The following is a 16,436-nucleotide window of genomic DNA, read 5'->3' on the forward strand; positions in this document are numbered from 1 at the left end:
TCTGGCGCTGCAAATAGCTGTCGCCTCAGTCACCACACATACTCAGGAAAGGGTTTATACAATTGCGAGCTCAACTCAAATTCAGTGCAGAAAGAAGGGTATTCCAGTTCGTGCTATTCATCTGACACTAGAAAGTAAATTTCCTCAAAAGCAGCTGTGCATCCTTAACGCACGAGTTTCGTGTTGGTAACAGCCTGCGCAGATTGTGCTTTTAACTTCACTGATGGTGACATTATTTCATGTCTTAAGCCACTCGACTTGCTCTAAACATTGCACAGAAGAAATGAACTTTGCATAGCGACATGTTCATATTTTATCATCTGAATCCTTCCAAAGACTTTTGTTAGATTGGCTACTTTCATTTCTCCGGGGATGTAATCCAGGCTCCGAGAGGTAAACTGACACTTGGGCGCTGTGTGTGGTATGTTGGCACGCTCTGATGGAAAAAACATGCTCTGGCCTCTCATGTCAGAGCCCTTAACCCTGAACAGATCCCAACCAAATCAGGAGTCGGTGCTTCTCCCGCACAGCTTTACAGTCTAAAGCTGCAATTGGGCACCTTCAGTGTTTGCGGTGAAGGGAGGTAAAAGGAAATAATTTGATCTTAATCGAACTCTGAGACTTCATTCATCATGATGTCGTGACAAATACCGGTTTGTCAAATGTGGACAGAAGTGTTTTGGAAAGTGAGTCGTGGGAGGAGATTTGTCTTACTCCAGTGTGCTGTGTCCGGCTTCTAGGCTGGATACTTGCCAGATGGGGAGGGAGTAGTTCCTGGCGATTTCTTGGAGGGATTTGGGGGAATAGAGGGGCAGAGAGAGATTTAAGTACTGATAGGTGGTCGAGTTGTGTTTGGCCGGGTGGATATGCGCAAGCAAAGTCTAGGAGCTTTATTTCCCCTCTCTGATGGGATTATTGCCAGCGATGGGCAGAGAGAGGAAGGAGGGTCAGCGCCTGCGTTTCTTGATTTTCACGGTTATAATCTTACCGAGCATCGCAACGGGACACTGACCTCCGTGAATTCTGCTTTAGAAAGCCTTTAACGGTTCTTAAAATACAAGAAAAGAGTTGCATGTCGTATGAAACCAGAAAGAGGCACGGCTATGACGACTGAGAATTCCCAGCAACATCTGGATCTATCCAATCCTCTACGCGCAAGTCCAGCGGCTGGTGCTCTAAGTGCATCTCTGCTGAGCGCACAGCCAGTGATGGAGAGCCCGCATAATGAATCAGCTAAAGGGAAAAAGGGAAACTCCGGCTTGAGGCGCCCCGAAAAGCCTCCCTACTCATACATTGCCTTAATTGTGATGGCTATTCAAAGCTCGCCAACTAAAAGGCTTACTTTAAGCGAAATATATCAGTTTCTCCAGGCCAGATTCCCTTTCTTCAGGGGATCATACCAGGGATGGAAAAATTCCGTCAGACATAACCTGTCTCTAAACGAGTGCTTTATAAAACTACCCAAAGGTCTAGGCAGACCTGGCAAAGGGCACTACTGGACCATCGACCCTGGCAGTGAGTTTATGTTTGAGGAGGGCTCGTTTCGTCGCAGACCCCGGGGGTTCCGGAGGAAATGCCAAGCTTTAAAACCAATGTACAGGATGATGAATGGTATCGGGTTTGGTGCATCCATGCTGTCCCAGAACTTTGATTTCCAATCACCCGCAGGCTCATTAGCATGTCATAACAGCTACAACTTAGATTTAATGGGTAATGCAGTTCCAGGTGGCTTCGATGGACTCGGAGGAGGACATCACATCCCGCACATGTCGTCAAGCTCCGGGTCGTCATATATGGCCGCATGTCAGGTGGCCTCTAACTCAGACTATTGCCCCGACAGCAGCAGCAGCCCCCTGCAGTCTTCCCCAGCGATGATAGGCACTTTGGACTGTCAGTCTCCATATGCAAATGCAGCTTCACATTGGAGTACACCTGGTGTGTCATCGTACATCAAACAGCAGTCGGTGAGATCAAGCAGTCCAAACTCCTCAGCGGTACACGCGGGAATGACGTCTTACGCTCTGGATCAGGGCTATTTGCACCATAATGCACGAGATTCTGACATTTCAGGTAAGCATTTTATTACTTACACTGTTTTATATTCTCTACTTACCACAGTGAGTCACTAGAGTCACTTGAGGCCTTGAGTAACTGATAATTTATCAAACACAGAAAAAGTCAAGGCTCTTTTTTTTTTTTTTAAAACAGGCTACATATTTAATAGATTTCCATGTTTCACATTCATAAAAAAAAAATAGAGAGAGAAATCAGGATTTAACAATGTATTTTTATGTGAACAGGTTTATTTAAAAATATACATATACATAAAACATATCAATTTGTAATATATTTAAAATTAAAATTTAAAAGCAGCAAGATGAACAGAAAAGTAGTTTTTAAGGCTATAAAATATTTTTTGATTTTTTTTCCATCACGATTAAAAATATTGGTGTTCAATTGTGGCTTGTGTTTAATTTGATTTATTTACTACTATTATTGTTATTTCACATTTTATTTTCATGTCATGGCGTCTGCATAGAAGCCTTTTCAGAGGTCCCCGTGTAATACAAATGTAGGTCGAAATACACAATAACAGCAGATCATTAAAACTGTTAATTATGCAAACAAAACTTTTTTTTATTTTAAGGCTGATTCATAAATTTCACTAAAAATGTCAAACCTGCTTTTATTGTATTATCGATTAGTCTGTAAACATGTTTTTGTTAACAAACGCTAAAAGGCACATTTGTATACAATGAAAAAAAAATCATTAAAAATATATATATATTTTCAAGTAGTTCTTTTTAGAAATATAAAATTAGGAAAATCAGCAGACTTGCTTGTAAGAATCTGTCTCAAAATGCACTGATTCCCTTATTTTTAGCAGTGGGAAAAATCTGTTGTTTCAGGATGTTAGAGTGAGGAATCCACTAGAATTTGCATCGTCAACTGCCTAACAGTGTAAACATAAACTGCGCTTATATCCTTTGTCAAAGGATAAAGGCAGCTATGGAACTTATGACCACTTTAATTTAAAAGAAAAAAGACAGAAAGAAAGAAATGTTGTTCAAAAGTAGCGCCAACCATTTTTAGGTCTAAAATTGTCTAAAAGGAAACGCTCTGAAGTTGTGGCACTTTTTCTTTTCTTCTTTTTTCTTTCTTTTTCGGTTACGTGCTTGTATAAATCTACAGCTTGACCAAAGAAATGACTACTTGACCTCTTGTATCCTGTTTGTTTACAGTGGGATTGTCTCGATATTCCAGCCACTCAGCTCCCGTGTGTGACAGGAAGGAATTCGTTTTAAACCTTCATCCCAACACCAGTGGATCTTATTATCATCAGCTCCATCATCATCATCAAAGCGTCTATCAGGACGTAAAGCCATGTGTAATGTGACAAGAAGAGGCAAAGTTTCCTAAAGGTTCCTAAAATAAAACCCCCAAATCCACTTCATTTAAATCCTCGGCGGAGTGATTCTAACATAACATTTCCTTATACGGCAGCTTATGAAGCACATATTTCTTTCCAGTGAACTTTGACCTTTCAATTTCTTTAGTAATCATTTTGTTGTGGGGACTTGTTTTAGCACTTCACGTTTTCCTTATGCGACTGACGTCACACACATGGATAAGCAATATCTATATTGTACCAAAAAACGTCAATATATCTGAACTTTTCATGCGCACTTAAATTTGATTTTTTGTTTTTGTTGTTCTTTTCTGATGGTTAAACTGTTGCTTCTCGCCTGTAATAATCCCTAATCATTAAAGAGATTTATTTTTGAAAGGACCATTTCGAAGTGATGTCTTAAATACTAAACGACTATAAGAAAGGGTATAGACAAAGTATTTTCTATAAACAGTATAGATCATCTTTTCTGTAACAAGAAAACTGGTACATTCTAGAAAGCATTTCTTAACCGGTTAGTTTATGGATTTCCATTTATATCTGACATTTCCCAAATGTTGGTTTTAAAAAGTAAGTTTTGTTTCTCAGGAGCTCAACAGAACAGTAGTCTTTGAAGTCTTGTCTTTAAAACAGACAAGAGAAGCAGAAATTCGAAACTATGAGAAAGCAAAAGTAGACACACTCATCAGGGAATTCCAGTTGTGCTATGGGGGCTTTCTTCTCAGTTTCATAAATATGAACGAAGTGTAGATTATTTTATTTGATGTTAGACTTTTGCACATTTTATTTATTGTGAAAAGTTGGGCTTAATAAAAAGTAGTTCTTCAAGGTTGTTCATATTTTGAGGATAATTTATGTATATGTTGTGACTTCTTTGCATTAAACTGCTGCCACAATAGCATCACTGATGTAAAATATCATACTGACATAATTAGTAGCCAGAAAGAAGGGAGAGGGGAGGCCACGTACAGTGAGCAACAGTGCAGTGACATTAAGATCTTACATTTTTCTTCAGTGCTTTTTGGTTTGACTTGCACTGCCATCTCGTGGTAAGTGAAAGTTTTTGGAACTCTAGAATAAAATTGCTGCGTTTGGTATTTGCAGAGGATTTAAAAGGTCGCACAGAACAGCCGGTTGGACATTCAGTCACTTTAGCAGACGGCATACGGAAAGCCGGGATGAACGGTATTTATCGATCAAAATCATAAACAGGACAACGTGAAAAGAAATCCAACAGTTCTTCTGGTATAAACTGAACCTTCAGACCGAACGAACCCCCAGACATAAAAAAAAAAAAAACGTGACAAGGTGAATAAACCATATTTGACATAGACTAATGACAGTGTACGCACTCTGATTTCTTTTAGACAGCCATACTCTCGCTTAATTGCCCACACGTGGGTCTCGTTCGATCATCATACCTTATTATAGATTTATATCACATTATTGCGAACATAATCCACATTGTTAGTATGAAATTGCATGTTTATATTTATATATATTTTGAAAGTTTCTACATAATTTTAAATTTCCTAAAAGCAAAGGCTTCTTACATAAACATTATTAACGGCTCTGCTGTCCATGGTGCTGAATATGTGTTTTTTATTTTGATACGTTTGTTATTATAAACGCAAAAGAAATTAAGCACTTTCTACATTTTTAAGACTGTAATACTCACGCAGTATATAAGAATACACACACTGTGTTGTATGCGATATAGAGATCGGTAATTCAAAGTTGGTGCGTTTACAAGTCCAGCCCCGATAAAGGCAAAAGTTAACTGTATTAAATTGCATCTCAAATATTGCGGTGTGGGTAGGTGTGATTTTATGGGATACTTGTGACAACATAAGAGTCATCAAGCGTCTTCCTTTATCCAAGCATTCTCCTAATGAATCACTTCAAGGTTAAATTTCATTGGGAAGTCACAGACCAAAATTCTGGCATTAGGTTTTTGTTTGTTTGTTTGTTTGTTTTTAATACAAACTAACATATACAACGTAACATGCCGTCAGAAAAGCAAACATTTCAAACAAAAACCCGAAATATGAGGTTGTTCTATTTCTGGAATAACAGTCAAATGCTCCTCACTATCCCAGCAAATACATGGTTATTTTGAATTCTGGGATTCCAGTTTCGATCAGTGCTCTGATGTGGTTTAGTTCGTTTCAGTCATGACTGACATCTTTATACTTTACTCTTTATACTGACTGCTAACTGACCAAGAGAATGAAAGGCATGCGTCCGAGCAGCTAAAAACGATAAAACAAGCTCTAAGCAGCAAATTCATCAAACGCATGAAAATAATTTCATTCAACATGTCACTGAAGGGAATGAGACCAAAGACCGCAAGAGACAATGGTCCAAGCTACGAGCCGCTGTATTTATATGGGTCAGAGAAGTGGTTTGCGCCTTGAAACAGTCATTGTCAGTGACCAGCACAGTTATTTATATGAGATATTTATTACCGAGTATAAATAAATTACCATAATACAGTAATTACAATAAGCCAAACTTTTTTATCATTAACAACTATAACTATTTACAAAAAATGTATGACTGTTATTGTTATTTTTGTCGTTGTTGTTATTATTCTTAGCAAAGAAAGTAAAAGCCGAAAACGGAACTTCGCTAAAAAAAATGTGAAATGTCAGTAGTACCCAAGAAAATACTCTAAAAAGTACAACACAGCTATATATATATGTGTGTGTGTGTGTGTGTGTGTGTGTGTGTGTGTGTGTGTGTGTGTGTGTGTGTGTGTAGTGTTACTGCCAAAATAAAGTTAAATAAAAGTATAACGTCATTAGAATTTTACAGCTTTTCCCAATAAACAACACAGTATCATCCTGTAAAGAAATAAATTCATTAAATTAAAGATGTTTAAATAAATACAGTATGATCCTTGTAAAGTTACAGGAAATCACCGATGCTGCCAGTAATTTACTGTAAAACTTTACAGTTTTGTTTTGTTTTGTTTTGTTTGTTCATGCTCACCACTTTATTAGGCAAGTGACTTGTGAGATGAATGATCGTAATTGTTTTTGTTTTATTTATTTATTTATTTTAATATTTAAAGGCATTTGTGGCACTACACTCTTCTTTTTTAAAATTAAGGTAAAGATAAAAACGCACGTTTTGATGAAGGGAATGTTTTTACTAGCCTAAAAGGTCATGCTTATACACCGCAACCACTGTACCACAGAAACGGTTCTTTAGTATGCTATGTATGCACACTAAGTTAAATACACATGATCTATATACAACCTGTTTACTCTTTGAAATAGGCCAAAAAAATTGTCTGATTGTCATTTAATTAATCTCTTTTGTCCTGTTTGACACGCTGACCTGGAACATTAGAGAGTCACAGAGAAAGTCTTCCCTGGTATCCTGAACCACCTGTGGAAATTATTTTAGTTTATTAGCACATTTAGTGCATGAAACCAACAAGCAGGCTTTTACGATCAGTTTTGCTTCATAGTATTTAAGGTTGTGGCTTTCACATAACTGAAGGTGCCTGTTAGTGTTTTAGGATTTGCTCAGTCAGTCAGCAACTGTAGTACAGACTTAGACCAGGAGATGGCAGCCGCCGCTAAATAATGCTCTGAAACCCATCTCAGTGCCGCTCAGGGGGCTCATGTGGCTCATGTGGATCACTGAATGTAATTAATATCCTGAATATATATACCGTTATCATGTACACAAAAATTAAACAGACTACTTCGTTGGCCGCTATGGGTGATTTTTAGGAAGTTTCTTTTTTTCATATTTATTTTTGTTCCTCTGAAAAGTTAAGTTTAACGTTAAAGGGTTGATTGCCACAACAGCAACAACTGATAAGAGTTGAAATAATTCTTACATACTGGTCATATTTCATCCCTTCACAGTATGATCCAGAGGCCATGGCCAAGACATGGAAACATGACAAGGTAAGAACATTCTGGAACTCTTGGGATTTATTTTGTATCCATGTATAACCATTACAAACATTTAACACCAACCTCATTGCTATATAATAAAACAATCTAATAACTACTACATAGTATTACCAATATTAATTCACACATTAATTAACACAAAACATAAAAACTGCTAATGCTTGTTTTATTCTTTCAAAGAGACCTTGTGTCTGTGGAACTTTCTCGTGTGTTTCCCACACTCAGTGAAATGGCAGCTCAGGTGCCCTAAAAGTATAACCTGGTGACCGCCCAACTTCTCTTTTAATCATTGTTCTAATCTCAGGTAATGCTCAGTTAGTTTAATCTCAGTTAGCTCTGACCCCTGTATGACCTCTTTGCCTTCCGTGCACCATGACCACTCTTGTAGCCCCATCACACAGGAAGCTGTATGCGCTGCACTGACCGCTAGACTGAATGAATGGCCAGAAATTTGTGTTGTGCTTGCTTCTGTGCTCTATCCGCATTTTTCGGTCACACCCGCTCCCTGCCATTCTGCAGTTTTATTGGTTGAGAGAATGTACGTCATACTGCGAGAGCGCTCACCGGATGGCGCACTGCTCATCGTGCCGGCAAATCATTCGTGCGGTGTGAGCCTTAGGAAACGATATGTTTCAGAGCGCATCGGTGACATTGTTGAATTGTATGTTAATGTCTCTTGGCACTGTTTTACTATTTCAGTGGTTTTTGATTCTCCTGACCCTCAAAGTACCAGCAAGTCCCTGTCAATGAAATGTGGTGTGACCACAAACAGCTCTTATGTCAGTGTCGCCACTGTGTCGTTAATAAATTATTGCGTTTGTAGAAATCAGCTGAACTTCATGAACTCAGCTAAGACTGACATGACGACAGGCTGCAACTGCAAATGTACCCTTTCTGAACACTAGAGGGAGCCACGTTCATAGTGATTGGGATAAACCTCCAACAGGCCCCCCCCTCTCTGTTTCTCCTTTTTTTTTTTACACTCCACTAAAAATTCAAGTTTGATATGTATATTTTTTCCCAGATTCACAGTATCGTATTTTTGTTTCGAAGCATCGATTGTTTAGCAAAACGACCCAGCTTACAATACAGTTGGTTCATTCAAAATTCACACTTTTAGACTGTTGTCATTATATTTGTTTAGATTTTCTTTATGTGGTTTGCTATAAATTCGACCCTTAGTATAATATTATTAGGGAAAGACAGAAAGTGGTGTTCAACATAAATGCACAAATATGATAAACTGACGGCAAATTTAATTTTTAAACAAATTATATCAGGAATATATATATTTTTTATTGATAATAACATCTCCATTATTTGTACTGACACTGGTTCGAAAAAAAAAGACATACATAAAACGCCTGAAGTTGTGTTTATTGATTTGACACTATGTCATGTTTTTCACTGTGATCCATTCTTTTCTTTTTCTTTTTTTTTTTTTTTAAATAAAGGGTTAGGGAGGAGTGGGTGAGCAGGCCGTGGTATTAAGTAAAAGGCCCGTCCTGAATTGTGTAAACAGCCCAGGGCGGTGGAAAAAGTTCATGCCCGGGTCCATGTAAGGAGAAACCAGGCCACTGCACGGATATTTAATTAAGACGACCTGCGAAGGATTACAGCGATATTGGGACTGTAACCTTGTCTCACAATGATCATTAACAATTTCATGCACCGTCGCTCTTGACAGTTAGGGGACATCTAGGGCCCTTCAGGGTCGACTTATTGAACTATTTTTTTTATATTTGGTCAAAATGTTTTATTTCTCTGATTTGGGCTTCAGGCCTTTTACATTATAAACTCATTAGAAGTTTTTTTTAATTACACGAGGAATTAAATCTGGGTAAAGAAACGGAAGAACTGTGCATGTAAATAATTGTTTGCTGATGCTAAAATTATTCTCTACAGTCCAGTTTTCTTTAGGATAATAATTTCCAGATGAGCTTTCACCATCACCGAGCAACAAATATTCAAATATTTTTTGATGAAAAGCCACACATGGAAGGTGTCGTCCCATTTGGTTCCCGGTCCTAAATGGTCTCCCTGAATAAACTCTCACACCTCTGGTCACCTGAAGCCCAAATTGTCTCTGATTCTCGCTGTAATGAGGTCGCACTTAACGCCCACCGCCAGCACTGTGAGGTTCTCTCCCGCTTTGATCTCACACTGACCTACTGCTGGTGTTGAATGTTTTTAACCAATCAAATGCACTTTAAAGATGTTAAATTGCACCATTTGGTTCGCTGGTGTCAGCGCCGTTTCTGCAAAAACAAAAAGGAAATATTGCAATGAAATTCTTTCTGAGAGCAATGACCGTTGGAGAAAATGTAAATTAAATATAATGTGATTTTTTTAAAGGAAGATATCAGAAATATTTTGGCACTGAAAATAACGGACAGTTACTGCATTTGTACATTTGAAATATAACTGCAATGATTGTGCCATTTCAGCTTCATTAAATTTCTTGTAGAAGATGTCTGTTCTTAACACAGCGTGCGGGGAAATGAACTCCATGAGCTGAGTGTGTACATGTTGCTCTGTCGTGTCCGAAGCTTTGGCTGGAGCGGACTGGGAGTTAGCGACACCTCCTAGGTTTCTTTTTTTTTTTCTTTCTAAAATCCGAGTGTGGCCAGCAGCTTTCTGCTCCCTTTGCACGCCCTGACATCCCATTGGACAGCTCCTGCGCTTTTGTAGGCGGAGCTTCCCTGGCAGCAAAAAAGGAGGAAAGAATTTAACTGCGCAAAAGTCCTCTGTAGTGACGGATGTCCGAAGTTCAGAAGTTTTTCAGTGTGCGTTTCATTGGGACACAAGGATGGGGACAGCTTAAACACAACAAGTTGCACTGCGGTTAAGACTTTTCCCTCTTTTGCTTTTTTTTTTTAAAGTGAGGAACGAAGTCTTGTGATTTGAGCGCCTCAGCCTCCAAAGGAGATAGAAGACGAGCACTCATTCTGCGTTTTTTGGAGCTTTATTTTTGCCGGATCAAAGTGAAGACATGCAGGCTCGCTACTCCGTCTCCAGTCCCAACTCACTGGGCGTCGTGCCGTACATCAGCAGCGACCCGAGCTACTATCGGGCCGCAGCCAGTGGGGGATACACGGGGATGCCAGCACCTATGAACATGTACTCTCACGCGGCTCATGACCAGTACCCTGCCAGCATGGCCCGGGCGTATGGACCCTACACACCCCAGCCTCAGCCCAAGGATATGGTCAAACCCCCTTACAGTTACATTGCGCTCATCACTATGGCTATCCAAAACTCGCCTGACAAAAAGGTGACCCTGAATGGGATTTACCAGTTTATCATGGAAAGGTTTCCATTTTACCGAGACAACAAGCAGGGCTGGCAGAACAGTATCAGACACAATCTGTCTCTGAATGAGTGTTTTGTTAAAGTGCCCCGTGATGATAAAAAGCCCGGTAAAGGCAGCTACTGGACCTTGGACCCAGACTCTTACAACATGTTTGAGAACGGGAGCTTCTTAAGAAGGAGACGGCGTTTCAAAAAGAAGGACGCACTAAAAGAGAAGGAAGAGCGGCTGCAGAAGGAGATACCGCCGAGGCAACAGGGCCGGGAGCAGGAGCAGCCGGTGCAGGGCTCCCAGCCTGTGAGGATCCAGGATATAAAAACCGAGAACGGGGCGGTCACGCCACCACAGGCCGAGTCGCCTTCCTTGAGCACCGTTCCCAAAATCGAGAGTCCAGACAGTAGCAGCATGTCCAGCGGGAGCCCCCACAGCATCCCCTCCAGTAGGTCCATCGGTATAGACAGTACCGAGCACCACCAACATCACGGCCAGGCCTCGACGCAGGGCTTCAGCGTAGACAACATCATGACCTCCCTCCGGGGATCTCCACAAGGGGCCACTGAGCTCAACTCCAGCCTCACCGCCTCCACCAGGACAGGTATAACACCGTCTTTGTCCCTAAACTATTCTCCAAGTCAGACATCTGTCTATAGTTCACCCTGTAACCAAAACTCCATCTCCACTACCTCCAATGCAACCTATCATTGTAACATGCAAGCCATGAGCCTTTACGCTGGGGACAGATCTAGCCATTTGGCACCGAGCACCACCGTGGACGAAACGTTGCCAGATTACTCAGTCACAACCACCTCATCCTCCCTGACCCACGGTAATCTAAACTCTGGGCAGGAAAGCCACCATCCCCACCAAGGAAGGTTGACCTCATGGTACCTCAACCAGGCCGGGGACCTGGGCCATCTGGGTGCAGCTTACCCAGCACAACAGCAGAACTTCCATGCGGTCAGAGAGATGTTTGAATCCCAAAGAATTGGCTTGAATAATTCACCTGTGAATGGGAATAGCAGCTGTCAGATGTCATTCCCACCAAGCCAGTCCATCTATCGCACATCGGGAGCTTTCGTGTATGACTGCAGCAAGTTCTGACCAAAAAAACAAAACAAAAACAACCCAAAACAGGGTCAGTATTTCCCCTCACGGTGTTTGAACTCGTTCAGTTAAATCCAGCGTTGTTGCCCTTCCTTACCTGCCTCCCTCACTCCCACATGGACTAATATGAAACAGAAAACAAAACAAAAAAAGACTTGATCTTTCTAAAGAACAGTGTTACTGCCAATAACACGTAAGTCTCCCTTTGCTTTTGTGGCTTTATGTGATGTGTTAAATATATGTCACTTTTCATGGACGTGTAAAATGCATATAGTAATTTATTTCTAAACTGTAGCCGGATATTATGGACCAAACACCAAAAAAAGTGTTTCTAAATTGAACTGCCTTAAGTGTCCAAAAAAATTGTTCCATTATAAAAGTAAGAAAAAGGAACGTGTATATCGTCGTACTATTTCAAAGAATCTTCATTTGTTGAAAAAGTATTCTGAAGGATTTGTTTGTTTGTTTAATAAATTGTCATTTTATGAGAGTTAAAGTTACGCCTCATTTCTTGCAGACTTGAAAACAGGCTCGCGATTTTTTACACCCGATCTGTTAGTTTAGTGAAGTGACCCCTCGGATTTAATTCATTTAATTGTGTGTGTGTGTTTTGTTTCCCAAATAATTTAAAGGCAATTAAATATATTCGGGCTGTGATCTGCTGCAAGGACAAGACCTTATTTACACATAAAAGTAAAACTTCCCTGAAGGTCGCCTTACATCTTTTTCATGAGAGATGTAGAAATTAGGCAAAATATTAGGATGTATTGTTTCTTGTTTGTACTTCATACAACATTTATATTTTTCAATGTCCAGTCAGAGGCGTTCGAGTTCTATTACAAATGATTAGAGCTCAAAAAGATCTTTAGTCAGAGCGCCTGGAAAGAGCCTGCACACAGCACAACTTTGTTTTGGACTGCGTTGTGTGTTTACTGGCGCATACCAGCGCTTACTTAATATCATACCGCACATGCCAAAGATAGTCCCGTTGTCACTTCAGTTTTGATGTCTGAGTTCTCACCAGTCTGACGTGACGCTGACAAACATAACCGTCACGTTTTTTTTAATACATGTAAACCGGCATTTTAAAGAGGTTGTTGATATTTAACTAAATACAAATAAATAGAAGTTAGTCCAATTGAGGTTTTATTGTAGTCCTCGTTGAAAAGTGATGTAAATATATATTTATTAATAGCATAAATTTTCTTTTTCCTTTGTAGGATTAATGGTAAGAGTCGCTTACACGCTTTAAAAGGCAGCTCATGAACTACCTTTAAAAAGGTCAAAAAGGTAGCCCACTGCTGTATTATTTATATATATTATAAATATTGATTTTTTTTACATGAATGTTGGTACGCATGCTCTAGTTTTCGTCGTCTCACCCAACAATGAAAGCAACATTTACCATATTTCGCTCTATAATTTATTGCGAGTTATATTTATTAACTATAGACAAATATTTATTTTAAATCATTTTTACTTTAGTAGTCTTAAATGAAATAGCCTTGATTTAATTTCTGCAGTTTGCATTATATATATATATATATATATATATATATGCGTGTGTGTATGTATATATAAATTCAACATTGAGCTTAATGAAAGAGGAATAAGCCTTTAGTGGACAAATAACAGACAAATAACTTGTAATTTTCTGCAACGCTGTTTTACTTACTTTTTGAGGATATTTTAGAGGCTTTCTATAAAATAGTTTCCCAGTGAGCAGAAACACGTCCCCAACTCCTTGACTGACGACAAGCCTTATTACATGTTTTAAAACCGAGTTTCTAAAATGGAAAATGGTTTGGATCTTTTTCTTTCGGCAGCTGCAGTCCTTTAGATCAACAAGAAGAATAATAGAACAACATAACCCGATCTGTTTAACTGCATGCCACGTGAATTTAATATGAGGCCTTAGAGCATGTCTATATTTTTATGAAGAAAAAAGTCCAATTTAGCACAAAATCCTGCTTATGTGCGTCTTCCGGGTCTCCGATTCCACCATAATCAGGCTCATAAAAGTCATTAGATAATTTCTCAAGTGTAGGCCTAATAAACAAACGTCGTGTTAGTCAAAAGATTGATGGCGCTCTCACAGAATGGACCAGGTCAGGAAGGAATAAAATTCAATCAGAGAGCTGGAATCGTTTTTCATGAGACGGAAAAGGCAGAGAGGGAGACGGGGGTCAATGAGGAGGATGTCGGTCGCCAGAGCACCATCAACAATATAACAGGACATAGCACATACAAAGAGAGCAAGAGAGACAGAGAGAGGGAGAGGATGATGAGTTAGTTTGGTTTATGCCATATGATTTCGATTGCTTAAAACTGTAAACATGGTGAACAAAATGTTTCAGAAACGACTTTCAAATGTGCAGAATTTATACATGCCACAAAAAAATGATTATAGCTGGTACTGGAATGATACTACAGGGGAATCATCAGCGCACTGGAAGTTTCCTACGTGGGGCCCGGGGACTTTCATCCGTCCCGAGGGTTCCCACAACAAAATAGCTACAAATTAAATTTCGCCTTCATTTCCTTTTTCGAAGGAAGGACTAGCATAATTTTTTTTTTCTTCTTCATTTGCTTACAGCTGTATTTCCACCTACAGTAGAGATGGCTATGACCGTTATTTCTCACAGCAAAACACTCTAATCAGATGTTGCTCAGAGCTCAGTGTCATTAAACATGGCACGTCTTTTTATGGCTTCCTAACAAGCAGACATTTGGAGACTACTGTCTGAGTCTGTGTAGAGGCTTTAGTCTGCTTCTCCCTGAAACGTTCCGCTACATTCCTGAAAATGCACAACATCCCTCACTGCTTTGGGTCATCGAGCAAAGATAAAAGAGTCAGTGCTGGTCCTGTCTTTAATATTAAAATTTAAAAAAATTAAATATGTTACATCGTTGATTTGAAAGCAGATAAAAGTTGTGTTACACGAGCTCCCTCTTTTGAAATATATTATAGAGCTTGATTTTTGTCAAACAACTGCTACAGCTTGGTCGTAATTTATGTTCCATAGGTTTGACTGACACACTACGGCGTCTATAGGCGGGAGGTTTTGTTTGGGGGTCGGGTCAAAGTTCAAGAAATGCACATAAAAAGTAAACAACTGAACTGATTGACCTGATATACGAGCAATATACACACACACACACACACACATATATATATATGTACAACATAGCATAATATATTCTCCTCAATGTATAGATTACAGCTGACGAAAAATAATGATGCACATGCAGGTAGCAAGTCAAAGGCAAAGCTTCACTCCAGCTTTAGATTTGACTTGTTTCAGTCAATGTGATGGCAGAATGGCAGATTAGAGGTTTACATTTAGTTTTATCATAACTTGCTATGGCTGTGGGTAAAAGTCTTCTTTGATATAAACACGGATATTTAACCAGGACAAAGGATAGTTCACTTTCCTTTCACCATCTCTATGGTATTTTTAAGGTCGTAAAACAGTGGCCTTTATAAAATTTGCAGTTGTTTTTAATAACTCATGAACCAACTACTATTTAAATACTGGATTATTACGTTGGCCTCGACTGCGACCAGCTGTGTATAAAGTGTAAAGCAGGTCTGCTTTGACTGAACTTCTTCTTCCTAACAATACCTGCAAACAGGAATATATTAATGCGTAATTTCGGATATGCACTTTTTTTTATTTTTTAAGTTATCCCCCCTTGTTCCGATGGGTTTAAATGGGGGAGGGCAGAAAGGGAGAAAGTAAATTAAGTAAAGGCTCACCGAGCCCCTGCAGACTTTGTGCACCTGTATGGCTGAGTGACCACAGCCCAGTATGGAAAATGCTGTGTTTTAGCTTTCGGTTGCTACAAGCGCCATCTGTTTCTAATTAGGAGCCCATAGACTCAAATTCTGTCTGCTCTGCGGCCAAAAGAGTGAAAGGTTGGAGGTCCAACACTTGTCTTTCTGAGGGAAAAATAACCGCTGCATGCAGCCTCTCATCCTGCACGTCTCATTTTCGAGACAAATGATAATTTTCAAAGAAATGATTCACCCCGCTTTGTCAAAACAGGCCGAGCAGCGAGCTGTAAACAAGGCTTCTGAATTAAATAATGATCCTGAAATCGTAAAGCATCCTCAAATCAAAAAGAAATGTACTCGTGCAGACTTCATAACCACTGGGAGGGTGGGATAATGGAGTACTGTGAATTCATACCGTTGGGAAACGGCCGACCTGCGAATAACCCGACAGCCCTGGCGAAATACCTAAAAAACGAACAGGCTTGCCTTCAAGTTACACAAAACATGCTTTTCTGCCGCTCGGGCCTGCGGTTTCTAATTATAGCACATTTTAGACACCGAGCACTTGAATGTCCTAATCAAAAGTGGAGCATTACATTGATTTATTGTCATGTGCAGGTTATGATGAAAATTAATATGTTTTTAAAGGATATATATATATATATATATATATATATATATATATATATATATATATATATATATGTATGTATAGTGCATGTTTAACGCGTGGATACTTCAGTTGAAACGTTGTAACAAAGCGGTTTACGCCGGTTTACGATGCTCATACATGTATACCTACATAGGTACACAATTCATTGCTTAAAAAAAAAAAGTTTCCTAAGTTTATTAAAAGTTTTCCTGTGAAAAACGGATTCGGTTGCAGTGTTTCTGATGGCA

General features: G+C 39.3%; 2 protein-coding genes across 2 annotated transcripts; both read left to right on the forward strand.

Moving 5' to 3' along the window:
• Window positions 1-405: 405 nt before the first annotated feature.
• On the forward strand, window positions 406-3,793 carry foxf2a (forkhead box F2a). The gene is made up of 2 exons (XM_003438116.5): window positions 406-2,070; window positions 3,243-3,793. Exons 1-2 carry the CDS (start codon window positions 1,080-1,082, stop codon window positions 3,395-3,397), a joined length of 1,146 nt encoding a protein of 381 aa, XP_003438164.2. The 5' UTR covers window positions 406-1,079; the 3' UTR covers window positions 3,398-3,793.
• A 6,279-nt stretch (window positions 3,794-10,072) lies between these two features.
• foxc1a (forkhead box C1a) lies at window positions 10,073-12,248 on the forward strand. The gene has a single exon (XM_005476373.4). It carries the CDS (start codon window positions 10,337-10,339, stop codon window positions 11,753-11,755), a length of 1,419 nt encoding a protein of 472 aa, XP_005476430.1. The 5' UTR covers window positions 10,073-10,336; the 3' UTR covers window positions 11,756-12,248.
• Window positions 12,249-16,436: the final 4,188 nt, after the last annotated feature.

This window comes from Oreochromis niloticus, linkage group LG18 (assembly GCF_001858045.2).
Source record: "Oreochromis niloticus isolate F11D_XX linkage group LG18, O_niloticus_UMD_NMBU, whole genome shotgun sequence".
NCBI lineage: Eukaryota > Metazoa > Chordata > Actinopteri > Cichliformes > Cichlidae > Oreochromis > Oreochromis niloticus.